This window comes from Urocampus carinirostris, chromosome 7, assembly GCF_059441175.1.
Source record: "Urocampus carinirostris isolate Australia breed hairy pipefish chromosome 7, RoL_Ucar_1.0, whole genome shotgun sequence".
NCBI classification, from domain to species: Eukaryota; Metazoa; Chordata; class Actinopteri; order Syngnathiformes; family Syngnathidae; genus Urocampus; species Urocampus carinirostris.
Window position 1 is genome coordinate 3617166 of NC_142355.1, and position 27991 is coordinate 3645156.

Sequence of the window (27991 nt, forward strand, 5' to 3'; positions counted from 1 at the left end):
AAAGTTTTGGTGCGTTCTTTTAAGTTCATTACTGAATCCAATTTGTACAGGTTTAGTCAAAATATACTTGAAGGGCACACAGAATTCAGTAGAGGTAAGATCTTAGGCCCGAGGCTTAAAATGTCAATCAATACGTTTGGGTCAGGCCAGGCTTCTCTCTCGCTGACTTTTCCCAAAATTATCCACCAGTCATTGATCTTTTTTGTCTCTCTGCCTCTCTTGGAGTGCCATGCTAGATTGTTAGGTGTCTGAAATGCTGTTGTTAAAGGTTCAATTTTCAATTCAATTTTCGTAAAATGGTCCCGTCAACTCGTCAATAATGGAAATTTGTCAGTGTAACCTCTGCAGACACAGAAATATATATTAAAAAAAAGGTGTAACCGTTTATACTCTCGTGTTGAACCCATTTGTTAAAAAAGACAGGCTATAATTTCATCATAAATCATCTCTCCTCCCGAGTCCTCACAAATAAAATATGAAATTTGGGGTTTTATTCAGGCTTGGTCTTGCAAATTACGTTAATTGGTCAGGCTGGCATTTTTTAAAGCCCTATTTTACCTGTACTTTGAACATCATGATTTGTTAGCAAAGGAGCTATTACCATAAAAACCCAGTGGGAGGAAGTTTATTACAGTGACTTGAAAAAAAATATTTCTCTTCAGATGTGTTTTTCCAGCCCTCTTCATCTTAGCCCTGCTAATTGCTTGCTTCTCCCGATATCCAACCCACACATTCGTTTTGTTGCCTTGAGACAAAACAAATTGAAAATGATCCGATAGCGCTCCAACATCAGCATCGGAGACACGCCCGACCCCAAAAATAATGGTCAATTGAACAAATAGAAGCAGTCTGATGCTACACACATACTTCAAGAATACAACCCCCCCCCAACACCTCCTCCCACTTGCACATCATTGGGATATTTACATTCAGTAGTTCAGTTCCAGTCCGAACGCAAAGAAAGACCACATTCTTACGCTGCCGTGTCCCTCAGAGTTTTTGGTGCCGCCTTAAGGCGCTCGTCCTCACAGCAGGGCTAAGACTCCCGCTCGGCTGTCTGTCCAAAGCCGCAGTTCTTTTGGTCTGTAAGGGCATCCGCCTGCAAGATCAGGTGGTTTCTTAGCGCAGTTTCAGCTTGAAGGCGGAGATTTCCATGGGATCTAAGCTGACGGTGGAGTGGTTGGCCAGTGGCGGACTGGAATACATGAGGGTCAGCGAAACGGGCTGCAGCAGGTGCAGCTCCAAATTCTTCAGGAGGCCCGAAACATTCAGCTGAAAAAAAAAAAAAAAATATCTGCTTGCAGTCAATGTTCCCTCTAAGCTGCGTCTAAGCGCACAAGAATATCTAGCCAGCTCACAAAAATCAGGGCTCGAAATTGCTAATTAAGAAGCGAATTAAGTCAAAGTTACAGTGCATGAAGGTAAAAATACACGGGTTCCCCTGACGCTGTTTTCTAAATGCGGTATTTTTAAGTCAAGGTCGAAGTCGAACGAAGTTGAGTTAAGTCAGTAGAGTTTTTCAAGAACCGGCTTCTTCGGCTCGGCTCACTAAAGAGAACCGGCTCTTTTGGGTCCCAAACGGCTCTTCATGTTGTTTTTGCTTCTTTAATCCCTACACGACCAAATAATATGTAAAATTGTGCACAAAATGACTTATAGGAAGGGGGGGAAATAGAACAAAAAAGAAAAAAAATACCAAAATGAAAAAGTAGTGAAAAGCTGAGAAAAAAGAAACAAAAGGATGAGAAAAGAGAAGGAAAATTTCAGAAAAAAAAAACTGAAAAAAAGAAATGAAACAAAGGAAAAAAAGGAAATGGAGAACAAAATGAAAAAAGTAACAGCTAGGAAAAAAACCACAATGAGATTTTTTTTAAAGGAATTTAAAAAAAAAATAGAAAAAAAAAACGGGGAAAAAGAAGAAATAGTTTGTGTTGCATTCAAATCATTTCCAATTATACCAAGTCAACCTTGTTGCCAACATTGTACTTCCACTAAAAAAATGTGATGAAATGCAGTTCTGTATCTTGCAACCGACTAAATAAGCCCCCCAAAATGCCTTTTGATTACCTATAGCAGAGCTGTTGAGCGCATAACACATTAGGTTGAAGGAATAAGAGTGTGGGGAAAGTGCTAGAGAGTGACATCAAACTCATCCACGCAGGTTTTTTCTTCATTTCCATTTGTCAGTGTAGAATGAAACTGGTGAAAGTTAGAGAAGGCCTGACAAAGTAGAGTCCAAACGCCTACCCAAATGTGTTTTCAGTAATCAGGAAGATGTGTTTTATAGCTATTTAGGGTTAACTTTGATGCTTTAGGGAGACCAAAAACGGACGCATTCAATTATTTTAGATCAGGACAACTTGATCATTTAATAAGCAATTGGAGACAAATGAATCTTGTATGTATTACTATGTTATGAATTGAATTAGCATAGGACTCATTACTATGCTAAACATCTGCAGATGCACAATGAAACATGTAATTCTCTTGCCTAATGGCAGAGGGCGAGATAGAGACCGAGGATTCTGATTTGGCCAACACCTTTACACATAAATCTGACTTTGCCACAAAAGACACAAACCGCACTGCACGTCATTGGGTTTGGGCACCCCTAAACCAATTATTCTTATTTCTATATGATTTTTTTCCCTCACCTGCCCTTGAGTGGTGGTGCAGTTGAAGCCAAGGTTGGGAACATCCATAGCACAGTCGAGGCCAAAGCGGTGAAGGATTAAAGCTGTGTATGCAGACGGAGTGCTGGGGTCCTGGGCGTGCACACAAAAACAAAAAGGTAATGTTCACACAAAAAAAGCCAAAAACAGAAACCATAAAATATGTTGCCATGGTTGAATTCTGAGCTAAGTTGATTTGGGGTCAAGAAATGAGTCAGAAACTGTCCTCACACAGTAAAAGCCACACTCCCAGTTGTTTTGTGATTTGGCCTTATGTCTTCAAAATGCAATATTTCGTCAATGTAATTAGGGAGGAAAAACCTTTAAATTGTGTTTTTCGTTTCTTTGGGAGGGTTAAAAACACTCCTCTTTTCTCCCCCCAAAATAGTTGGAGACAAGGCTGAACAATTTGGGAAAAAAACCTAATTGCGATCTTTCAGACCAGTATTGCAATTTCGATGCGATATTTGATTTCAAAAGAAAAATGCATTTTCTGTGCTTTTTCTTTTGTTTTTGTTTTTTTTGTTGGGGGGGGGGGTATACGGGGGGAGTACTTAACCCCTTCTGAAGACCCGCCACTGTGTTGTTAAAAACCGAGAAAAATCCCCTTGAATTACATTTTATTTAACTTTAGATGTAATGACTTTTCCTGGATTGGGCCCATTCACAATATTAGAAAAATGAAAAAGGTACAAAGATGGTCTAAGATAACACAGGGTTTAATCATTTTGACAAGCTTTAACCTTAAGAAAACAGCGCCCTCTTCTGGAGAGCTTTGTTATGGTTGCTGTCTGCTCACACAAAACTCAAACTGCACACTCTTGCACGCAATCACACTACATCACATCGCAAAATCGACTAAATCTAGGTTAATCGTTCTAGTTGGAGGGTTATTTTTTACATAAAGGTTACAATACATGTAATATTGACAAATTTAGAAAATGATTACTCCTAAGATATATATTTAATAAACCTTCGAGGGACGATTTGTATAAAGAACCAACAAAAACAAATTTTCGTGCTTTTTTTCAAATCACATAACAGAAACCTAATATCTTGTCAGATTCTCTAAATAAATCACTAATGGCCTGTTGGACTAGCAGTGTAAACGTAGTACAAATCTTAAAATCTATATATTTCTTTAGACATGTGCGCATTCCTATCATAACATTTGGACTTAAGTGACAGCCACATTAATCCCCACAAAAAGGTTTGCAATTTTCTTAACCTGGCTCTGGATACTTCGAAGGTTGAGCAGATGGAAGTCGCAGGGCAGCACCGACTTGAGTGGAGCAAATGTTTGCAGGGGAGGAACGCCACGCCTTTTGGGCAACACGGGGAACGCCAGAACGTCGTGATTCAAGATGGCGTTGGTCATGTGACCGAGCACGGAGGGGAAGCTCATTGTGGAGACGTCGGTTATCTGGAGAAAGGGACAGAAAACAAGATCTTTAGTTAGATTAACGGTTGCTCTTTATTTATACTTAATACACAGCGAATTGGGGAAAGGCTACAGTACTTCTAAACACCGAGGGCTGGACAATATTTAATTGTTCTTGTTAGTAGGACTGCAACGATTAGTCAACGTTTTCAACAAAAACTGATAATAAATGTCGACAATGAATTTCATTGTCAACTATGGTTGTTTTAACATTAAAGAGAGGCATCTCAACATGAATCTACATGACTACAATCTCTGCTGAGTATCGCTCATGCACAATGACCTGTCTCAAGTGGCAACATGAACAAAAACTTTCGGAGCAAAAAAAGGTCATTGGTGTCCCCCTCCCACCCCTCCAGGAAAGCTACAACGTGCGCCTCACCCCTAAAGCCACCAAGATTGCGGTGACACCCATCACACAACCTCTTCAACCTGCAGCAGTCAGAGAAAAGACTTTGGCTTCTCAGAGCCAGAACCAGCAAGCTCAAGGACAGCTTCTTCTATTAGGCTGTCAGGACTGAACTCTCTGCCAGCCCTTTTCCCTCCCACCCCTCTGCCTTGTGCCAAATGAATGCAAAACTGTTCTAATTAGACTCTGGCTATACTTTTCCCATTTTTTATTCCAAACCTATATCTTTGCAGCAAGAAAGGGGAAGAAATGTAATCTGCGCTGTATGTTGTGCATATAGCATATTTGACAAAGTTGAGAGTTGAATTTGATAGCATGTCTATTTTTCTTGCACAATGTTGACTGCACTATGTTTACTGCTCACCTTGCACAATGTTGACTATTTTTTTGCACTATGTTGACTATTTTTGCACCAAATGCATATTGCAAACCCTCACGATACCAACTGTATGTAACATCCTACATGCAGTCATTTCTTTGTGTAAATGATAACTATATCCTTATCCTCCTTGTTTTATAACCTTATCTTCTCTGTTCCTTATCTTCTTGGTTTCTTTACCTCGCTGAGATTGTGTGACACTGGAGTGTCATGCCCAATTTCGTTGTCACAATATGTTAACCCATTTTGTAACAATGACAATAAAGGTATATTCTATTCTATTCTCTATTCTATTTTAGCCTGGATACAGCGAATAGACAGACTATTTACAATGTTCGCAAAACAGCCCTTAAATATCATGGCGGTAGATCGATGATGCACAAAGATTTAAAGAGCATGTCAGGCAGTTGAACGGAACAGAATCTAACTTACCTTGGCAAGATTCAATTAACGTTGAAGCCAATACAGTTTTGAAGACATGCATTGCACATTCATTACCTGTATATTTTGCTATAAGAGAGCGATTGAGTGGTATGCTTGATTGTACCTGAAAAATGTCATGTAAATGAACTGCAGTCCGAAAAACAAACATCATTTGTTGAAAGGATTAAAGCGACGAATATCAGTTGTTAAAACCGTTGCGTTTCAAATCTGTTGAGTTCTTTTGTTAGACTTGCAGTAGACCACTAAATGTACTGCACAAAATGAACATATTTGTTTAATTTACTGTTCTACTGCTGCTAATAAGACTGTTCTTGGTTTATATGGATAACAAACCTTGGATTTTGATCTAATAATTTTTTTGCCAGTCCCTAGAAAATGGACAGTGGTTTATGTAGAGATTTATGTCTCTACTGGCTGAACACTGCGCCTAAATGGGTTTGGATAGTATGTTATTATTATTTAATTTTTGTCCGAATCCGCAATATGTTCAATAAAAGATGTATTTTTCATTGTACCTGATTATTCGACTTATTGTTTTAATAGTCGGTAACTAGTGGACTATTAGAATAGTCGTTAGTTGCAGCCCTACTTTGTAGAAGAAGAAAAAAACTACAATACTACAATAAAACTGCAACTATGAGTCACATCAATATTACCATTTAACAATTTCCTACGGGGAGCTGGGATGGATGAAAACAAGAACTGCGGAGCACAGACTGAGAGGATGAGCACCGATGCCGTTGCTACGACGACGTTACCTGTTCAACGCCGTCACTCAACATTTCAGGAAGGAGAGTGCGGAACAAGGAGGAGAGTTTGGCAAAGAAGCCATCAGACTGAAGGCGACAGAAGGAAAAAAAATGCATGAAATGGGAATGGAGAAAAAAATGACATGCAGCTTGGTGATGATAGAGAAAGGAATATATTGTATATTTCCACATATCAACTGAAATTCCTGCAAAGATACACCTAATTTGTGAGAACTTCGCATGGACGGTTAAAAAAAAAAATGCAACTTGGGCCAATGCTAAGCACTGCGGAAAAGAACTAAGTTTACTTTACTCGTTATTGTTATTACATTACTGTCACCAATATATAATGCAAATTATTACAATCTAAATATATTTTTAAAGACAAAAGAATGTGGTGAATAAATATTTCGAGATGATGTTGAAAACTAAACAAAAAACATATAAATTGAAATACAATCACATAGATAACGTTTACTAGGAACACCAAATAGCACAACTAACAGTGAGGGCAGACAAGTGGGAGCTTAATGCTAAAAAAATCTGGCACAAGCTCCCATGCTTTGTCTTTTTAAGATCACGAAACTGGTCCTGCTGCCTGTGTGCACATGTTGTGGAATGTGGATAATAACTAATGAATAGTATGTAGGCATGTGGCGAAGGTCCCGGGATGACGCAGATACCTCCAACAGCAGGTACAAATATACTTTGTATGGTGGACAACGCACGCCACAAAGCAGTCAGTTGTCACCATGAGAACCAATGAGAATTATTGTGATGAAAAAAGAGACTCTAATTGTGTAGTAGGCTGAAAATGTATGGAGACCGCAATGATGAAATTGTGATTGTGGTGATACTGATGATATAGTGACTGTGCATCTAAAGAACCTATGTAAATATGTCTATTTGTGAGGTGTTTGTTCTATGTAAATACACAAGAGATCTAGCTGTCTCCGCCTCGCTCTCTCTCTTAAATTACCACGCTTGATTCTTACGGACAGACTACTGCCGTGGTGTAATGCCCAGATTTCAAACTGTGAAAATGGACGGCCTTAAAATGTTCCCATCAACTGTTAAAAAAAGTCCGTCAATTATAGAAAAATGGCTGTGAATGTAGCCTCTACAGGCACATAAATATAAAAGATGACAGTTAAAACACATTTGTTTAACTTTGATTTTGTTGAAAAAAAGGTTTTCATTTGTTATCATACATCAACGCTCTTCCTCCCGAGTCCTCACAAAAAAAATATGAAGTGCGGGTCCTGCAAAACAAGTTAATTAGACAACAAGTAAATTATACGGAATCAGGCTAGGTTGGGCTTCAATATCAGCGGGCCTGGGTCAGGTTGGATTTTCTTAGCCCCGATCCTAACTAGTGTTACTAGAGCAGTCAAACATTAAAAATCATGTTTCAGAAAGAATAAAAAGAATTGACAAATTTTTGAAAATGTTTTTGCAACCGAATTTAAGAGTGACATTTTTACGTCACAAGTGGTATTAATTAAAAAAAATAAAAATAAACTGCACACCACTGATTACTTATTTTACCAATATTGTCAAGTATATTGCACTGATGCACTAACGTGTCAACATTGAGAAATGCTTGATTTTTTTTATGCTCTCAATTTTCATGGAAAATGCAGATTTTGTAATTTGCTATCAACTTGCGGAGTAAAGATTCATCGAATTTGCTAGCACTGGTGTAAAATACCCTATTAAACTAAGATCAAACTAAAAATAGAATTTTCTCCAATAATTAGAAGCACCACACGACATTAACTCCCTCCCAATACGTTTAGCTAATGTCCCCAGTTATTTGTTGTCAGCCATCTGACCTTGTTGCCTGTCAATCTTCTCTCCAGAAGCAATCGAAAGCGGTTGACTGTCCTCTTGTTGTCCTTGAGGCCTTGCCCCAACCCGCGATTATCATCCTGCATGAGTCGGCGGTCCAAAATCACTTCTAGTTGTCCTGGAGAAGATTAAAATGAACGCTGCAGATTAAATCTCTTGAGGGCCTGTTTGACATTTGAAGCATAGGCTCGGAGACTTGGAAAAGCAAAAGACAAAAGGTTGCTAACCACTGTTGGGACTGCTGACACCCAAGGCTTGTGCCGTGTGCAGCGTAAGCCTGTGATGGCTGTCTTGGATATAAGCCTGGCTGGGCATTGGGTAGAAGTTGGCCTGCAAAGGGAGCTTCTGCAGGCGACGACGGAGTTGCATCTATCAAACGAGGCCCAGTGAGCTTCACAATATTTGGAGATGACTACAGAAGATGGATCATTCATGAGCACACTGACCTGGAAGCCGTTGAGGTCGGTGTAGAATTCATCTCCGCTCTGGATGTCCGTCACCAGTCGTAGGGCCAACTCTTTGTTAGTTTGATCTCTGATGTCCACAGTGGTGGTGATGTCCACAGAAAGGCCATCAACACCTAAATGTGCAAGGACAAAGACAGTACCAACTTATTTCCAGTCACTCTGGACAAAAAACATACTTGCCCATCTTTTACATTTTTTTTCATACAATGATGCATAGGGGGATTTGATGCTCCTTCCAAGCCAGGAAGAATACAGTAGCCTCTCTCTATATGAGCACCTCTAAACACGAGAACTTCGGTGTACGAGTATTTTGGGAAACATTTGTTGGCTAGCTATACATAGGAAAATCCAGTTCACGAGCAGTACCAGAGGCTACCACTGGAGACCACATACAGCTAGCATCAGCTCGTCTAGTTTGCGCATGCAAACTACAAGAGTAAAAAACATTTGTGAGTGTACATTCATTCAAGGTTTACAGCTATATCACCCTGAAAACGCCTGATCTCAGGAAGCTAAGCAGGGTCTGGCCAAGTTAGTACTGGGATGGGAGACCACCTGGGAATACCAGGTGCTGTAAAGATTTCTCACTCAAACTGATGAACTAGAATCAAATTAATAAACATGGACAGACAGATCAAAAGGCTCGTGACTTTTTGATTATGAAATCTAAATCAATGTCAATTTAAAATACACCAATAAGTAAAACGATCAGAAATCTTTGCAACGTTTGTCATTTCTGATCAGACTTGATACAATATTCATCCAAAATTCTATAGGACAGGTCTCCTATAAGCCTTGAATAAAATAAAAATCAATTTTTTTTTAAATTTGTATTATTTTGTCTTTTTTTGCTTTTTGAAATTAAAAACTTTTTTTTTTAATTTCTTTTGCGCATATAATTTAGTTCCCAGCATTCAAAACAAGGAAACCAGAAAGGTGAAACTGCGTGAAAACAGTGTCTACTTTCATTTGAAAACCAGTAAAATATTCAATTATTAAAAAGAAAATCTCTAATATGGCACTCCCAAGACTGTTTTGCAAAAACGTCTGGCAGTGAATGTTTATAGCATATGGACTGCCTGTTAACAAAAACATAATAGCCCTTTGGTTTTGATGAAGAATAGTCAGCTGCTATATTTGCTATTGGCACAAACCCAACACCATTTTTGTCACCTGGCACGTTGTTGATGCGAATTGCCTGCTGAAAGTGTTGGTAATAAGCCACTACTTCTGAGAAGAGAGGTCCTTCAACCACACGTACCACAGGCGCCTCTTGATGTTTGTAGGGCTGAAAGCAGCAATAAGCCGTATGATCAGCCTCATTAGCAATAAAAGCAGTGGAGGGTTAAAGCACAATATAAAGAGAGTTAATACCGTTGCTTTTCCATCAGGTAGAAAAAGATAAGCACCACTCTTGTCTTTTGAAGGACGAGTTCCATACATCAAATATTGCATCTGCACTTTGATTTCCCGGGGATCATCTTTGTGTTTGATACTCTGAAGGTTGAATACAATGGACCTAGTGAGCACATTTGTGATCAAATGTGAGCGATTGGGACACAAACCTCCAGCAGGCCAGTGGTGCCAGAAAAGCCCAGGCTCATGAACTGGCTTCTGATGTAGAACGTTTGCGGGTCAGCCTGCTGAGACCGAACGGGGAGAGGGTCTAAAGCGTGGGCTGTGTGGCCGTCTCCAGCCAGTCGCAGAAGAGTGTCTGAGCGCAGGGTCATGGGGGAGTCCACAGAGTTGTACAGATGGAAGACAGCCAGACCAAGTGATGGGAGACGCACCATGAATGTAGCCTGTGAAGGACAATTGCATCATTTTGCACAAAATTAACAGTTTTGAGCATTAAGTAAAAAAAATACACAGGTTCACACACCTTTTACATTGCCAAATTCAAGCACATTTTAAGGACTATCAAAACCAATTTTGAAAGGTCTCCATACCATTAAAAAAATACATCCGGTGTGAATCATGTATTTTACAGAGCCACAACTTTATCTGCATTCACATATGCGATTTTTAGTCTTGTGTGTGCATTTATCAAAACATGTTTTCTAGATATTGAGTTTTCTTGCAAATATATTTGTTTTTAAGACAATTCTCCCCCCAAATAGGTGTCAGGTAAAAATGACGGTGATATGTAGCTTACATTTTCATTTGCAGGAAGTTCTTCCCATGACAATTTACAACTGGAAAATGCAACATTAAGTTTTTTTGTATGGCCTATGAATGTCTGTAATTGATACGTAATCATTCTTTAAAATTCAAGCACTTTCAAGGATTTCCAGTGCGAAACCCGAAAACAAATACTGTATTTTCCAGACAATAAGGCGCACCCAAAAAGCACAAATTGTTCAGAAATATGAACAAGTGCCTTCTAATCCCGTGCACTTATGTACTGAAAATATTGGAGATCCATACTGCTGTAAATTTAGATTAGTGCATTTATTGATCTGTCGGTATGTATCGATCACAATTGCATTACAATGGTTGAATCGGGATTTGAAGCCGAATAGCGATGGTGAAGGCGATGAATCGTAACCACCATGCCACTAGGGACATAGATGAAACAGGAAAAGGCAATATCTAATTACCAAACTATTTTTAGTCACAGAGCCAGATGTAAATTTTAGAGGAATGGGAAAATCTAATGTGATTAAAAATCAGTATAAAAGTTTCACTTTTTCTTAGCTCATACTAAATAGTTACAAACGTCAATGAATATGTGCAGCCATGTGTTTATTTGATTTTTTCTGAATGAACAAAGTACTTCCCACATTGCCTTTCTCTTCATTCAGTTTAGAATCTTGTGCATTTTGAAAAGACATTGCGATCCGGCGAAAAAATACTGTTTTTCAGGGGTCCCCAACCTTTATTGTATCATGACTGGTTATAACTTCTGACAATAATCTGGCAGCCCAGCGAAATAATATAAACAACATGGTACCATGACTTAAAATAGTGTGATGACATAAAACCTAATGCCTTTTTGTGCGTTGGCAGTATCACTAGTAGTCCAGTAGATAAGGTCCTGCATTCGCCTCACCACGATCCAGGTTTGATTCCCATTGAATCCAAGGGTTTGCAATTGAGAACAGCAATATTTTGACTCATCCAGAAATGCTCAAATATGGTACTTATTTATTTTTAGTGCAGCACTTGTCCTTACTGTAGTTTCATTTGTATGCCCATTATAGTCTGGTGCGCCTTATATATGAAAAAAATATCACAAAAGACAAATTTTTGGGGTGTGGCTTATAGTGAAGAAAATACAGTACTTGGTCTTTGATTTTAAATAAACATTACATTACATATGTTAGATATTACTAAATTCATATGGCGCAGTTACGGTTGTTGAGCAAATGCTGCAGCTGGCTCCATTTATATAGCTGAAGACTGACAACAGTAGAAGAGCCAACTGTACAGGTATGTTAGTCAGAAGAAGTATTCTTCTTGTGTAAATTAACTTTTCAAAAATTAGGAGCAAGAACGGTAACTTTTAAGAAGAAATTTCACATAAATAAAAACTAAAGCATCAATAGACTGAGGAATACTGATGATTCTTACTTCAGATGCAAAATGTATTTCAGTAACAACATACATGAAAACAAATGCAAGAGGATTGATCGGATGACTGCATTAATGAGTAAGTGAACAGATTTCCCGTCTATGTGACTTTAAAATGCGCATAGTTGAATGCTGTCTTAAAGATAGAAAATATATCACAAAATGGAATATTATTATCCATCTGTAAATAAGAAAGAACCAAAACAATTTCACTGACGTGTTCAACAGGTAAAGTACAGTCATTTAAATTTGTGCCAAGTCAACCCTCACCTCAAATACTTCTGCACTCATTTGACTTGAGGAACTCCACTGGGCACTCAGCTGCACAGGGATTGTCTGTCCATCTTCAGTGAGCACCCTCACCTTGACAGTGTTGACCAACACGGTCACAGCGCACAGTCGCTCGTGCTCTACTGGATTGAACAGGACCAGGTACCTGACATCGTGAGGGGATATAGCCATCAATCCTTCATGAGTTGAAATGAACACACCCCGAGTCCTACCTTGGCCCTGCTGGATCCAGCTCAATTAGAGTGCGCTGAGGTAGGGATTCTTGAGTAGCACGTCGGTCATCCTACACAAAGAGACAATGTTTACTCATCCCATTTTCTTATGCTGTTAAACTCTGGCTTTTTTCAGAGATAAAGTCTAAAGTCAATTATTACAACAGACAACACCTGACAATCAGATAACACTTTCCAAATCTCTTGGTTTTTCATTCGATCCTACAAATTAAATTGTGGTTTCCAGTCTCATGGTCCAAACCATAAGTCAGTCAAACACCCTTAACACAGGTCCAGTTATTTACTTTGTCGTAAATATGCCATGTCAGATGTGAGCTTACAATATTACGAGTTATTATAGTAATTCCAGAAATGCAGGCTTAATAGGTGTGATTAATGTACAGAGAGAAATTCTTTTATCAGAAGACAAAAACGTCATTACTTGCTTGAAATATAAAATATCACAATATTAATATAACAATATTCCAACAGTAAAGGAGATATTGCATGTTTTTCGAATATGGTGCAGCCCTAATATCATGTTTTCATAACTTATTATTGTCATTAGAGACTTGTAATGTTCCTGTGTCGAGTCCCATATCTTTAGTGGATGGGTAGTTAGACAATACTGACACATTCAAAGGAAGAAATTATCCCACAAAAGAAAGGCCTCAGTATAGGAGTAATACATTATCAATCATTTATTGTCCAGTCTTAACTAAGCTCTACCACTGAGGAAGGTTGATCTTTTTTGAATCCGCAAACTACTTCTTCCGTAATGGTAGGGACTATCAGTTTGATATGCATTTAAATTTCTTAGAAAATCGCAACAACCTGATTGAGTAGTTATCTTTGGAACTGGACCGTGGGCTACCAGGGACCTGCGAGAACCACATAGATGTTACTTCTTACCGTCTCAAGAAAAGGTTCTGTCTGGTAGAAGCGATAAAATTCTTTGTTCTTCATCACCAGAAAATGTGCAGCGTTGATGATCACTCTCTTCAGGCCAATGAGTGAGCGTAGTAATCTAAGGACAGTAAATAATAGCTCACCAAGTAGTCAGCAGCACTATTTTTCCTGCTAAAAATCAAATCCACAAAAAGGATGGGAAATGAAAATAGTACTTTCATACACATTTGTACAGAAATATTATAGATGTAGATGAGGCAATAAACTAATGAACAACAAGTTTGTGTTGCAAGTCCCATTTTATTTACCGTATTTTCCGCACTATAGGGCGCACCGGGATATAGGGCACACCCCCAAAAAATAGTTTTTGGTCCTATATCTTCCATAGATAAGGCGCACCGGATTATAAGGCGCTACAATGGGAACGTCGACAAAACAGTCAGATGATTCAGTCCAACTGATTACCCCCTTAACATTCCCAAAGCTTGCAAAGAAGCAAATACGTGTCGTCGACACGTGCGGATGCGGTGTCCGTACGATGTCACTTAAATGCGTCATTTCAAATATCATTCGGAAGGGTAAAGTCTTGGAAATCAAGAAATGCCAACCATTCCTTACTTTCTATTTTCTTTTTCGCTCGCAACTTTACTGTGCATATGACAATAAACACTTGGAATTGAGTTGAATTCACTCAACTCATCACAGCAACATCAAGATCGTTCTAAAACAAGATACCGGGAAAATATAAAGCCGCATAACTCACCTAAGTTCTCACGTTCAATAATGATACGCAATCATGGTCTTCTTACAACCGTGAGTGTAGTAAATCCAGGAGAGTAAAATGTTTACAAATACAGACTAATGAAACATGTTTCTTTATAGCGTACTTTAGCAAGCTTGCTATTCAGTCATCTTTTTCGGCCAATTGCAGGGTTTGTTATGGCCCTCTAGCGCATCCGAGGCTCCGAATAACTTCAGCCAATAGTGATCGATGTAACGGATGATTGACACATCTTTTTCGGCCAATTGCAGGGTTTGTTTTGGCCCTCTAGCGTATCCGAGGCTCCGAATAACTTCAGCCAATAGCGATCGATTCAAATAATGATTGACACATTGGTTAGCCAATGAAACGCCGGTATATAAATCGCAGCATACACCGCGGACTACTCCACGTTCGGGGGAAAATCGAGTCGGCGGCTGTTGCGTAAGTTGCGAGATCTTGCGAATTTAATATTGAGCCATTTATAAGGTGCACTGTATTAAAACGCGCATGGTCAGCTTTTGAAAAAAATTAAGACTTTTAGGTGCGCCTTATAGTGCGGAAAATGCGGTAATTTTAAAATAACTTGAAATAATTTAGTCATGTCTGACCTGTTGCCATAGTCAACCACCACATTTTCTTTGGCGGTCCCAGTGATGCCATCATGATGCTGGAAGAGGCCCACAGAGCGCCTGGCATCAACAAGCAGGGTGTAATCGGAAACCGGATAGCGTCCTTCCATGCCCATGTGGCGGGCATTGGCAACCGCTAAACTGTAAAGTATCTCAGCTCCCCTGAAAAAAAAAAAAAAAAAACACCACAAGTGTGAGACAAATGTATATCCATTTCTCAATCAAATCACGATTCGGTCCTGATTAAATTGTGTTTTGTCTATATAGGGCTTAACCTTCCTTGTTAAAGTTATTGTTGGTTTGACCGAGATGGAGAGATGTCAAACGCAACACAAGTGTTTATAAATAAACTGTAGTAAACTAGTTCTGTTGTGTTAAGATGCAAACATTGCATCCAAAGTCTGGCAAGTGGGTAACAAAAAAACACATAGGGAAAAACCAACAACAGAGAAATAGTTTTAGCGAAGTGGTCCTATTTTTACTGCACCCTCTTCCTCCTTCCTTGTTGCGTGAAAAATGAAGAAAAAAAAGCATTTCCATCTTGCTCACACTTCCACAGAGGTGATTTTTGACGCAGCATTTTTTGCGACATTACAACACCCTTTTCGGCAGATTTTTTTCTAGTTTCATATCATTTTCAGCTGTAAGAAAAAAGTGACCTTTAGGTCATTTTCGGCCAAAAGAATTTCAGTGCATCTCAACATTCAGATATACATGTCACTCATGAACTGCCTCTCTCTGTCCCTGCACTTGTAGGACAAAAATAAAATGAAACAGAAGCTACAAAATGTCTATATTAAAGAGAGACAGATTTTGCGGAATTGTAAACGTGTCACTTCTTAACTACAAAGAGCTAAAAAATCCCTGCCAATATTATAATTGAAAGAAACGGACGTAGCATATAAACAAGGTAAAAAAAAAACTCATTCAATTGAAAGACTCTGAATGTTAATATTATTAATAATTGTTATGTAATGGCAAACCAGAAGACACACAAGCGATCTTTAAAACTGAAAGATAGCATATTAGAGAACCAGCTTTAATAGCCTTAGAATTCCTGTATTTAAATATGCTCAAAGTGTGAAAGACATCAGTAAATAGCCATTTTGTGATACATACAAAAAAAAAAAAAAAAATAGTGATTTAGTGCTGTGTTAAAGAAGCTGCCTAACCTCAGATGTGACTCAATTACACGGTCCAAGCTCTTATAAAAAGGCCTTGATGTAAAGTAACCGGTCCAGTAGTGATCTTCGCGATCAGCATAGGCAAAAAAATCCCCGCTGAGCACAGGAAACTCTGGAGGCCGAGCTCCTTGAACCAAGCCATAGGCTTTATACAAAGCACTGAAGTAGTCTGTGAGAGTTCCAAACTGAGCCTGGAGAAATAGAGATGTGGAGAAAGTTCAGCCCGAAAATTAAGTCCTAAGAGTAGAACACAACAAAAGGACCTATTCAAATGAATACATTAGCCGAAACACAATCAAGCCATACTTAACACTTTAGCCTATATCAAATTTGTCATTTACACACCCGCGCCTCCACCCACTTCCACACCTTCTCATCAAAGCTTGTTGTCCACAAACCTAATATCTCCCAGACATTATCTGGGCTGTAAAATAAACACTAAGCCATGACATATTTTTTTCAATTACACACAAAAAATTACACTATTTGCTCACCACATACATGAAAAAAAGAAAAAGAAAAAAAACATTCACTAAAATAGGATAGAGGCTGTGAAAATTGCCAAAGCACGTTCTTACCTTAACATGCATCTCAGGGTGAGAATTCATGTAATCGAAGAGCTTCTGGTAGTTGACATACTGCTGGTCCCACTCCAAGGCCTTGTCGTAACGGAAATCATCCCCAAGCGGAATGAGAAGGACTTTGCTGCGGTAAAGTTTGGACTTCTTGCGATACTGATCCAGAAGAACTTGTGCTCTGAATTAAAAGAATACTTAATGCAGTCTTCAATGCCATCTTTTTAGGAAGTTCCAGCAAATTAAAAAAAAAATCAGTTTCGGATTGAATAAAAACAAAAGTGTAGTGAATTGTGCACTCAGAAGGTATTTATGGTTGCTAAAAGCTGCATTTGCAGGATAATGTAGTGTAGTCACTTTCTGCCTTCAATGAGTGGTGCGGGAGATTGGGAATAGTGTGTCTAGTTACCTTTGTGTTATTGTTGCTATTCTTATATCACAACTGTTATTACTAATATCATTACAATTGTTGTTATATCATTGGTGTATTTGGTGGGGAAGATGAAGGGTTAGGTAATATAAGCATTTGCTTCTTACTACCCCATTTTGAACATATTATGTAACGTTATTTTGTGTTGAGTTATTGTTTTTGTTCCGTTTTTATTTTGATGTTCGAATAAAGTTTTCATTCATTCATCCAATGCATGTGCTCTTTCTGACTGCTGTCCAGGGCTCAAACTCAAGTTTGGATCATGGGCAACTTTGACAAGTTCTGACTCCTTGCAATAATTGCTTTGATTATTGCTAATTCTAGGAGGAAGCAATTTTTTGTCTAGAGAAATGTACTCTTAGTTCTAGATAATCCAGTTTTAATTATGACAAGCATGTGTATGGCTGCTACTTGGTATTTTATTTCCGACTCTTAAAAACCACATATCAATTAAAGATTATTTTGAATCATTAAAAAAGTAGGTATTATTCATTACACTGTGTTGCTACAAAAATCATAAATTATTTTAGCACCGTGACTGACCTCTCTTCTACATTTTCCTCCACCACAGCCTTGGGTGGCACTTTCCACGGACAGTTGATTCGACCGCCAGGAAGCCTCTTAAAGTCGTATTGGCAGCAGATCTTTGGGTCGGGCCCGCAAGTATGAGGCACGTCATAGCTGTAGAAGGGCATCATGTGGCAGAATATGTCTGAACTAGAGCCAGTGTCTGCAGAGGCACACATGAATAATAAAATATTGTGGAATGCGAACCAAAGCTTCCTGTGCAGAGAATAGTATTGACGTAACTATCTTTATTGTATTTATTTAAAATAAATTTTTAAAAAAAACAACCATAGATGCAACACAACAATATATTGTACATATAACTCAAAGATCATTTAAAGCAATAAAAAAAAAAAAACTTTAATCTAAGTACAATACAGAATTAATATTGAAATTTAATTGGAAGATTACAGAGAAGCTGAGCTTTCTGTTCACTTTTTGGGAAAATGTTTCGTGCTCTGGTGCCTATCAAAAACATAATCGAATAATGCCTTAGAGACTTGAGTGTACTGTACAGTGTACTGTAAATGTGATGGTCAACTCATACCCTCAAAGTATTGGCATTTCACAATTGTTGTCACCCAATCTTCTCATAATAGTAGCAAGCACCAACTTTCACCACGCAATTTCAAACATGTATGGAACAGCAGGTTGCAAAAATGTATTTTCTTAACATACCGTTTCTACTTCCAAAATGTACTCACCCCAGGGCTGCCGCCACATAAACTCCAGGTTGCGTGTGGAAGCAAAATGCTTTTTAACAGAGTAGTGGACCCTTTGGATGAGCATGCTGGTCAAGTTGGCCCTCTTAAGCACATAGGCCATTGTAGAGCTGTGACCAAAAGGGTCTATTGCCCAGCCACTGCAGGGCGTTGCCCCTTTAAAAGAACAGAAAGCATTCAGACTTTTGTTGATACTAACTCAACAAAATGTATTGCTCAATGTTGCCATGTATTTTTTAAACAGCATATTGATACACATACAAGTAACATGAAGTGCACAAGCATTGAAAACAAAAATCTTATGACAAAGCCGGAAGTTGTATAGGTGAATACGCAATGCCATTATTACATGTCATCAAAATATAACACAAAATAATTCAGGCATATTCCCTCAAACTGGAAACTTGTAACGCCATTGAATCTTTACAACTTGTTCCTTTTTAATGCGTAAAACTGCAGAGGTCCTTTTGCAACACCTTCCATAATAACAGCCCACCAACACATACAAAGTAGATGAATCTGGGGTCATGATCTGTCAAAAAGACTTTGTTGTTATAATTTGATCGTCTTCTTTACCTATGTTTCTCTCAAGCCACTGGTGGCCCTCAATGAGCTGGTCAATCATGGCGAAGTAATGTACATTGGCTTCATCTGTCATTACCCAGCCTCCTGTCACAATCTCCAGCTGCCCCCCAAGGATCAGTCTGTTGGACAGAGAATATTTAAAAAAAGATGAGAATATTCCTGCCCCGACTTGCAAGAATCGCATTATCCAGATAGCCAGCTACTTCAAAAATATGACAGCATGCACAAATCTATGTGTGAAACTCAATTGTGGCTTTTTTGGACGCATCACATTGAACATGAACTTACTTGCGTGCTGCCTCCTGCTTTTGAGCATCAATACTCTCCCACCACTTTGAGAAGAAGGAAATCTCAGACCAGATGAACTTCCTGCGTGGATCCTCCGCTAGCTTCACTACCATGTTGTTTAAAATATGCTGGGTCTGGTCCGTGTAGTACTTGTCAAAAGTCTTTACCCAACCTAAGGAGAATAGATATGGCTGTAATGAGATGGATTGTCTTTCTCCTAGCACCTCAAAAGGGTTAAAATTAAGGGAACACAAAGGCCAAAATGTGCTGCAAATGATCACTAGTAAGTCTCAAGCTTTATGAAATCGAGCTTTTCTTTCTTCAAAGTTGAATCACTTTTTTTAAATAAAAAGCTATAAAACACTGTAGCTTTTCTAATCCACACAGATTTAAAGTCCGAACATATAATTAATTGGCTGGATCCTAATTACCACCAACTAGTGATTATAAGTGTGCAGGTGCATATCATACTAAATATAGTTAACCCTTTAACGTACGGACAGCCTGCCAGCTGGCTGTCGAGTTGTTGATAAACAAATAAAAGTCTGTACGATGTCACCAGTCACTGAACATCATGCCACGGATCATTGGAAAGCTTAAACTCTTTATATGCTGATCATTACAAAATGTACTATGACAAAAACATCACAATCAGTCTGGAACATGATACCCAAAAACTATAAACCGGACATAGCTCACCAAGTACAACCGCCAACAGTCATCAAATGAGTTGAGACGCAAAGATACAGTCGCAAACATTACGTTGTTACTTCCAGGACCGTCTAGTGAATACAACAGTGTAAAATATTTACTACAAAACACAAGCTAATGCCGACAAGTTAAAAAAATCTGCCGAAAAGCATTTCTGCATCGTTGGACGTTACTCGCTGTAATCAGTTTGCTTCGCCTTATAATTTCTGTTTACACAACAACAGACCCATGAAATTATTCCCAATATGGCCGTGAGCCACTGCAATTTGATTGACACCACTCTCGGCCAGTAGCGGGCTTTTTTTCCACAGTCCACAGCCTGCATTAGCCTTTAAGGGCCTGTATTGATAAAAAGGAGATTGCCTTCTTTAGTTCCAAATATTTTGAGCCAGTACTAACTGATTCAAATGGTGATTGTCACATTGGTTAACGAATTAAATTTTGAACAAAACGATGCACAGATATTCACTGTGTATTCAAATCATAGCCAAAAATAAACACGCGTTAATGCAACTCGGGATCCATTTTAACGCACTAGTATGTAGTGCAAGTGTGCACAACCATTGAGTTCCGGAAAGATAAGTCAAACAATTTCAACTCTTTCAAAATGTCTAAAAGATTTCGCCAAATACACAGCTGCAGAGTTTTGTCTCCAAATGGCCACTTTTGGAAACGGTTAGACCTAACCATAAAAACATGTGTCAAATACAATGTTTTAGAGGTAAAATCTTGGGTTTGGGCTTAAAATGTCAAAAAAATAAGGGGAATTATAAAATACCCTTTTTTTAGGCACAAATTGTGTAGTACTCCTCCCCACAATCATGCAGATGGGGGTTTTGGGGTTTTTAAGGGTTATTGATCTATCTTCGTTATTCATTATCCATTATCCGTTATCGGTCAGTTCATTATATGCTACAAAGCCTAGGAGCCGGGACACTTACTCTCAGCCAAAAGGCTAAGCTAAGGTCCTAGCCCTAAAGCCTTGTTGCAATCATTGCGAATGCACCGTTCCCGGAGGTACTGCAATACCGGGCCGATGCGTGGAGTGGACAGAGCAAGCTCTTATTCCATCTCCGGAATGCACAAATCATGGCCAAGCTAAGGACCTAGCATCAAAGCCTTAGGCCAAGCTAAGGACCTAGCATCTAAGCCTTAAGCGCCGACTCTTATGTTTCAAAATATTCCGCGGGCAATGGATCTCAACAAATTAATTTTCAAAGTTGACAGTTTGACCTCATATCCCCTAGAGCTGTGATGTCACCGGATGACTTAAGAAAAACAACAAACGGACAGTGACTGTAATCCAAAGTAAATGAAACTCATTTGCCGTAATACAAAATATTTACATCACAAGAGTAAGGAACATTTCATTTTCAGCATTATTTACTCGAATTGAAAGCTATTTTACTCAAGACCATCTCACATTGTCACGTTACGGTTTAAAACAGAGTTCCTTAATCATAGGACGTCACAATTCTAAAACACACTAAGATCGGGTTTTGTAAGTGCTGTTCGCATCTTACTTTGATAGATCTTCTGCTTTAGAATGCTACAAAAGGTATAAATCAAGTTGAGCCCAAACATAGTGAGTGCCTCAAATTTCTGTGCAAGCCCACAAAGTCAAGCAGGCCAACATGACACTGTGTAAGCCCCATTGCAAACAAAGAGCAACAACATTTACAAGCAATAATAATTCTAAAGATAATAATAATAATTAAGGATGCACAGTAATTATCAGGCTTAGGTTTTCAGGCAGATAACTGGGGAAAAAAAAAAAAAAAACCACTCACAGACGAATAGCAAAAATGGAGCTGACAATTGGTCACTTTGAGATACGGTATGTTATCAAAGCAGATACTTGTGTTAAATATTTAGAGCATTGGTGTTCCTTATAACAAAATGTTGATTTTCTTACGTATTATGGTCATGACTGAGGCATCGGAGAGCTCGGCCTAGATCAGTTGCATGGCTAAGGATGTGTTTTGCGCTTTTGTTAATAGATTGCCTTCTGAATTTCAATGAGTACATCGAGTTTCTTATTGTTAATAGAATGTTTTTTTCTTTTTGTCTTTTTTATTACACTTCTTTCACACGTTTGTGCTCCAACAACGGTTTAATTAAAATTGACCACTTGGCTGCACTCGTTGATCAAGCTTGACAGCTGCTGATGCAACCTGCAAACAAGTGTCTCAATCACAAAACAATGATTTACTTTTTTGTACTAGGCATACACATAGTGTACTGACCATACCTAAATGATTTGTACTCATCCCCTGCCTTAAATTTGCCTCACATGGGCTGTAATGAAAGCCTGCCACAACCGTAATTGGCTTAACGTTGTTTGCTCAATATAGTTTCCCCTCTATGCATCAGAATTTGTATACATATTTTGGGGATTTATCATGGCTTATAAATGTGTACAGCAAAGATAATGCCACTTAATATATTTTTTCTTAGTCAGGGAATGTGTGACATTGTGTTTTAAGCATTTGTATGTTTGGACGTAACATGTTTTTATATAATGAACACACAATAATCATATGCACTTTCTGCAATATTTATATGTCAATATTATTGTGATCCTAACTATATCTTGTTATTACAGTATTTATAGTTAACCCTATTTCTTGAAGAAATGTTTACCAGATGTATAAAAAATAAAGACACACATAAATATCTATGTATTTTGTTATTGGCAGTAAATAAAAATAGAAGCAAGATTTTACAAGTTATCATATCAGTAGGAAAAAACACTTATGCATACCTAATAATGTTTTTTTTTACGTTCTCTTTAGGCTTGCAAGATTTTTTATGGACAATTTTTTGTAACATATTTAAAATTCATGTAGCACATGTGTGCTTCAAGCGATCACCTGGATCGTTGTGAGAGTGAGGGACCACAAAGACTTGCAGGGGTTCTTTGTCCCACTCATCAGCTTCGTAAGTTATGTCGAATCCCTGTTTCCACACGCCTCCATCTGGGTTGTCAAACTTAAGAAGTGAGTATACATCCAACATCTGAAAACAAATCCATAGCAGTGAAAAAAGTTACATTTAGATTTTGATGTGCTTGTCAAAAAAATTGCAGGACTCTAACCTGAACGTCTGCCTGACTGGGACTGCCTGCGGCCAACTGACAGTCCTGGGGCTTGACAGCTAGGAAAGTGAGGTGCCCATCAAATGGTAGGAACCAGGAACCATTTGCACTCCTGAAGGGCAAGTGGCCACTGGGAGACACTGCTCCTGTGTCTGTGAGCTCCATCACAGAGTCTTTTATGTGACTGATGATTTGATGGTTTTCCTCTAGGAGCTGTTCCAGTTGCTCTATCCGGTTCTGCAGGACGGAAATTTGGCTCTGCAAAATATAAAGAATAAAGGTAAACAGACAATGGCTCTAAATAAAAGGCAAACTAAACTAATCTCCAATGATATTTCAATAGTTGTAAGATAAACCAAAAACTGGCAAAAAACTGGTAACTTCATCAGAGCTAGGTGCACTTCTACATAGTGAGCATCAACACATATTTCAAATTGTAACCCCTTATCACTGATGTTTCAATTTAGAGTTAATTTGCTTTTCAGGCTCACAGCAAATATTTTTGGATTCCTGTAGTCCTACTTAAATAAGTCCTTCACTGAATAAAAAGATCTACTTTGGGGTGGGAGAATACAAAAATATTGTCAATTTCTTAAAAAACTGCAGATCTAAACTAACTACATTCTAATTGTTTATAGCGGTTCTGCATTCTCAATCCATTTATGTAGTGCATTTACGATTGAACAAAACTCTACACTGCAAAATAACAACAAAAATAACGAGAAAACCTATAGGGAGTGAGAATATTGTTACAATGCAGTATTGTTTTTCATTCACAAAGATCATTATAACTCAAGCCAGTCTCTAAGCACTACGTCTTTATTACATGTTTACCCTGGAGTGCCATATCCAATCTCGTTGCATACAAAGTTTCACAATGTTGATATCAATGACAATAAAGACAATTCAAATCTGCCAGATCCAATAATAGGTCATGGTTTAAATACATTGATGTTAACTCATGCATGTTTTCATGATTTGTGCATGTGTGTCATTCCTTAGAGTTAAACTGAAAAAAAAAATGAAAAAAAGACCAGTTTTTACTTACCCGTGGAAAGTTTCCCCCATTTTGTCGCCTTGCAGGGTCATGCTGGACACGGTCCAGCATTAGATAAAGTGAAAATACAGCCACACAGAAAATGGCCCCTCCACACACAGTCACCTGTTTCCTGAGCTTCATCTTCCCTTTGCGGAGGTAAGTTCAGAAGAACTGCAGCAGAGGTCTTGCCCAGTACTAAGATAATTGAGCCTCTCTATGAAAAATAAGTACACATCAGGCTAAAATTAATAATCCTCACAAATGTGTCCTCCAGCCCCCATTCATGATGGTGGTGACTACACAAACATTGGCAGCAGGGGAGGTGAGTTTCGTGACTAAATCTGCTATAGCTGGCAAGAAGTCCGCTGAATCTGGTCAGGCAACAGCCACCAATGGGCTCCTTTAAAGTAGCCCTTGTGCTCAACCATCCAAACATATGAGATAGTAGAAAAAGAGAAACAGAGCAGGTGGGAGGGGTTCTTCAGGAAGCTTAGTATTCCTCCTGCATGAGGTGACTCCCAGTGGGATTTTACTTTCTGGTCAAATACCCACTCTCACAACAGCAGCTGCAGTCGTCCTTTGCCCCCCTCCACTGCCTTTTCAGGTCTGCACCCTTGTCCGTTGCAAAGCAGGTTTTACAGAATAACCTCCAGGCAAACAGTCCACAAAAGTCCTCCTTTTCACAGCGTCATTCTATACAGCAGCATAGGAGAGTGTCAGTGCTCGATCACAGTGGCCAGGAGGAAATCACATGATCTTCTGTAGCTGTTGAAAGAAAATAGATTATTGCTGCACTTGGAATCGGTCACTTACATTTATGACGTGAGGAAAAGGAGACCAGATAACGAAAAGGGAAAACATTAAGGAAGCAGATGGTAGGGGGGGTACTTCCCCTAAGCACTAACGGATGTTCCTACTTCTCCCTGTGTGCAATCCAACACAAGACTAATCGGCTCACTTCGCTGGGGTGCTACTGTTAGAACATGATCAGGGAGTTTACATGCACACCCGCTATCACTTGTTCAAACATTCTAATGGCAGGTCTCTGGTACCGATATTGGAGTGCATTGAAAAAAAAGGACACACGGAAGCTGCTATTTTCCAGGGTTGTGCAAAACCGGCATAAAAAGCAATGGACAATTCATCACATCCGCTACACAGCATTATCTCCAGACAGAAGAGCAGCTTCAGCGACAGACTGCTGTCACAGTCTTGTACCACGGACAGACTGAGGAGATCTTTTCTACTCATGCCATGAGGCTCTTTAACTCTAGCCAACCTGCTTATTGGGGGCATTAGGGGTTCAGTGTCTTACCCAAGGAAACTTCGACATGTAACAAGGAGTAGCCGGGATTCGAACCTGCGATCTCTTGATCCCAAGACGAGCGCTCTACCTCCTGAGCTAACGCCGCCCCACATAAAGGATTTCATTAAACCACACCCCCCACATTGCATATTACCGTATTTGTATTGCAGTGTGTATTCTGTGTAGCACTATCTAGATACTCTGTATAACACGCTACATTGGGTATTAACACGTCACATTGGGTATTTGTGTATTGTATTCTTTTTGCTTTATTATTGTTTTGTTCTCCAGCGCAGGGATGCTGCTGGAAGTGTGAATTTCCCTGCGGGGATGAATAAAGTATCTATCTATCTATCTAAACATGGGTCAGTGGTTAAAAAGGTGAAAAGAGTGTGGAGGCGATAACAAAATATTGATGAGTTTATTTTCTTGGCTGAATTAAGCCTGAGGCCGCTTGCATGAAAGCAGGTTAAATTTGGTTCGGGTCAGTAACTGTGGTGGTTTATTCTTTACGGCTAGCTTGCTTCTGATCAGGCTAACAACTAGGCTGAGATTATCCTCAGAGATAAATCTGGCACTTCTACGGTCTTTCGTGTAAAAATGTAATGAGTTTTATCAGTCCTCCTCCTAAGAATATTTTCTCCTTGGATCTACGCAAGTCACATAGGTCATCCTTTTTACGTGAATTTATCCAAAGGGGGAGAGCTTTTCATGCCTGGTAATTATTGAATAGAATATATAAAATTATCATTTTTCCCCCTGGAAAACGGTTATATTATTTTGTAGTGGAAAACATTTGACACAGGTTAAGTCACAGGTGTCAAACAGGCGGCCCGCGGGCCATATCAGGCCCGCTAAGAGAATGAATCAGGGCCGTGAGACAACACTCAGAGAAGCGCAAGAGAAAAACAAGCTGCAGGATGAAATATGTCAACTTGATGTTGCCAAAGCCAGGTTCCTCTCACAAAGACACTACTTGTATTTATTTATCTCTCTCTCGCCCCTTTTCTCCCACTCTCTGTCTCTTTCACTCTCTGTGTCTCTATTTTTCTCTTCCTTTGTTGCTCTTTGTCTCTTTCTCTCTGTGTGTCTTTTTAACTTCATTTGCTCTAACTTCCTTTTCTCTCTTTTCTCTTTCTCTCTTCCTAACCTTCAAAAATGGTCTGCATTTAAATATAGCACTTTTCAAGTCAATGAAGACCTCCCAAAGCGCTTTACAATGTGCTTCACACTTTCACACACTAACCGATAGCAGCGTCAGCCATGCAAGGCAACTACCTGCTATTGGGGGCATTAGGGGTTCAGTGTCCTGCCAAAGGACACTTAGACATATAGATGGAGGAGCCGGGAATCGAACCTGCACTCTACCTCCTGTGCTAATGCCGCCGAATGAGAATTATGTGAACTATTTCACAAATGTTCAATACGCGCAACGCCCGAGTTTGCACAATTGTCTCAGTTTGATAAATGCTAGTCAATATACAGCACAGGTGTCAAACAGGCGGCCCGCGGGCCAGATCAGGCCCGCTAAGGGATTGAATCCGGCCCGCGAGACAACACTCAGAGAAGCGCAAGAGAAAAACAAGCTGCAGGTTGAAATATGTCAACTTGATGTTGCCAAAGCCAGGTGCCTCTCACACAGACACTGTACTTGTATTTCTTTCTCTCTCTCTCTCTCTCTCTCTCTCTCTCTCTCTCTGTGTGTCTTTCAACCTCTTTTGCTCTGACTTCCTTTTCTCTCTTTTCTCTTTCTCTCTTCATACCCTTCACACTTTCCTTGCTCTTTTCTGTCCTTTGTCTTTCTATTTCTCTTTGGATTTCTTTCTTCCTCTCCCTTTATTTTCCTCCTCTCTCGCGACTTTTTATCCTTTGTTTCTCACCCCCTCTCTCTTTTTCTTTCCTTGTCCCGCCCTCATTTACCTTCCCTCTTTCTCTTATTTCTTTATCTCGTTTTCTTTCTCTTTAATCTACTAGTCCGGCCCCTCAACAGAACGTTTGTTCTATCGTGTGGCCCCAGAGTTAAAATGAGTTTGACACCCCTGAGTTAAGTCAACTCGACTGATAGCTTGTGTAAACAATGACTACCGCCAGAACATTGGTTATATTGACAGACTTGCAGAACCTCTGTTAAGATTTAACCTGACTTTTGGAACGGGAAGCTGCTTTTGACAGCAAAACATCCCAACAACACCAATTCCAATAGCAGCTGCTGATGACTGGAATGAACCTTTAGACTCCCCAAGAACACAAATGTGGCATTCATGCCAAATCGTCATTTTATCAGTGTTACAAGCTAAGACTAAGGACAACGTTCACACATTTTAATTATAGTAAAAGAAGTCCACGTATATTCCATTTCCACGGGCGCATTAATTCGTATATATCAAGCATGTTCGTCCCGGCGAGTGCTTCCTTCTGGCGTTTAAACAATAACCTTAAGCGACAGAAACAGTCAAATGCTAAGCTATTGGTTTTCCTCTACGTTTTTTAAATAAAATGAGCAATTCTGACGTTACCTGTCAAGGGAGCGCCATTGCGCGTGTACGCATGCATGAGCCTCTGGCTACGGTCGAGTCGGACTGACAGCAAGCCGATCTGAGCTGCCAACTAGCCTCAGTGCTAACTAGCCAGCTAGCTAGCTAGCTAGCTCGGGTCATAGAGCTGCAGCAAAGGCTTATGGGAGGAGACGACGATAATT

The 27991-nt window shown here is 39.2% G+C and overlaps 1 protein-coding gene and 1 pseudogene across 2 annotated transcripts; both read right to left on the minus strand.

Annotated features, from left to right (window-relative positions):
• Positions 1-609: 609 nt before the first annotated feature.
• man2a2 (mannosidase, alpha, class 2A, member 2) lies at positions 610-27991 on the minus strand. 2 transcript variants are annotated; one of them, XM_088339544.1, is made up of 24 exons: positions 27810-27991; positions 23997-24752; positions 22949-23206; positions 22725-22869; positions 19141-19312; positions 18844-18971; positions 18250-18423; positions 17522-17708; positions 16552-16729; positions 15962-16164; positions 14769-14951; positions 13401-13515; positions 12489-12559; positions 12256-12421; positions 9978-10214; positions 9787-9909; positions 9586-9700; positions 8392-8525; positions 8173-8314; positions 7930-8063; positions 6104-6181; positions 3901-4095; positions 2655-2765; positions 610-1272 (listed from the first exon to the last, which is right to left on the minus strand). In XM_088339544.1, the coding sequence occupies exons 2-24, from the start codon at positions 24126-24128 to the stop codon at positions 1120-1122; spliced, it is 3534 nt and encodes a 1177-aa protein (XP_088195670.1). In that variant the 5' UTR covers positions 24129-24752; positions 27810-27991; the 3' UTR covers positions 610-1119. The 2 variants fall into 2 exon arrangements, with proteins under 2 accessions (XP_088195670.1, XP_088195669.1); XM_088339543.1 differs by lacking the exon at positions 6104-6181 and having other exon boundaries at positions 27810-27988.
• On the minus strand, positions 20847-20985 carry LOC148362120 (U2 spliceosomal RNA; annotated as a pseudogene).

Bases quoted from the DNA above. Each gene is read 5' to 3' on its own strand.
- man2a2 (XM_088339544.1), bottom strand. From the start codon at position 24,128: ATGAAGCTCAGGAAACAGGTGACTGTGTGTGGAGGGGCCATTTTCTGT. The intron at 16,730-17,521 runs GTCAGTCACGGT...CTTTTAATTCAG, and splicing joins GAGGAAAATGTAGAAGAGAG to AGCACAAGTTCTTCTGGATC. The intron at 8,315-8,391 runs GTCAGTGTGCTC...CTCGTTTGATAG, and splicing joins CCGACCTCAACGGCTTCCAG to ATGCAACTCCGTCGTCGCCT.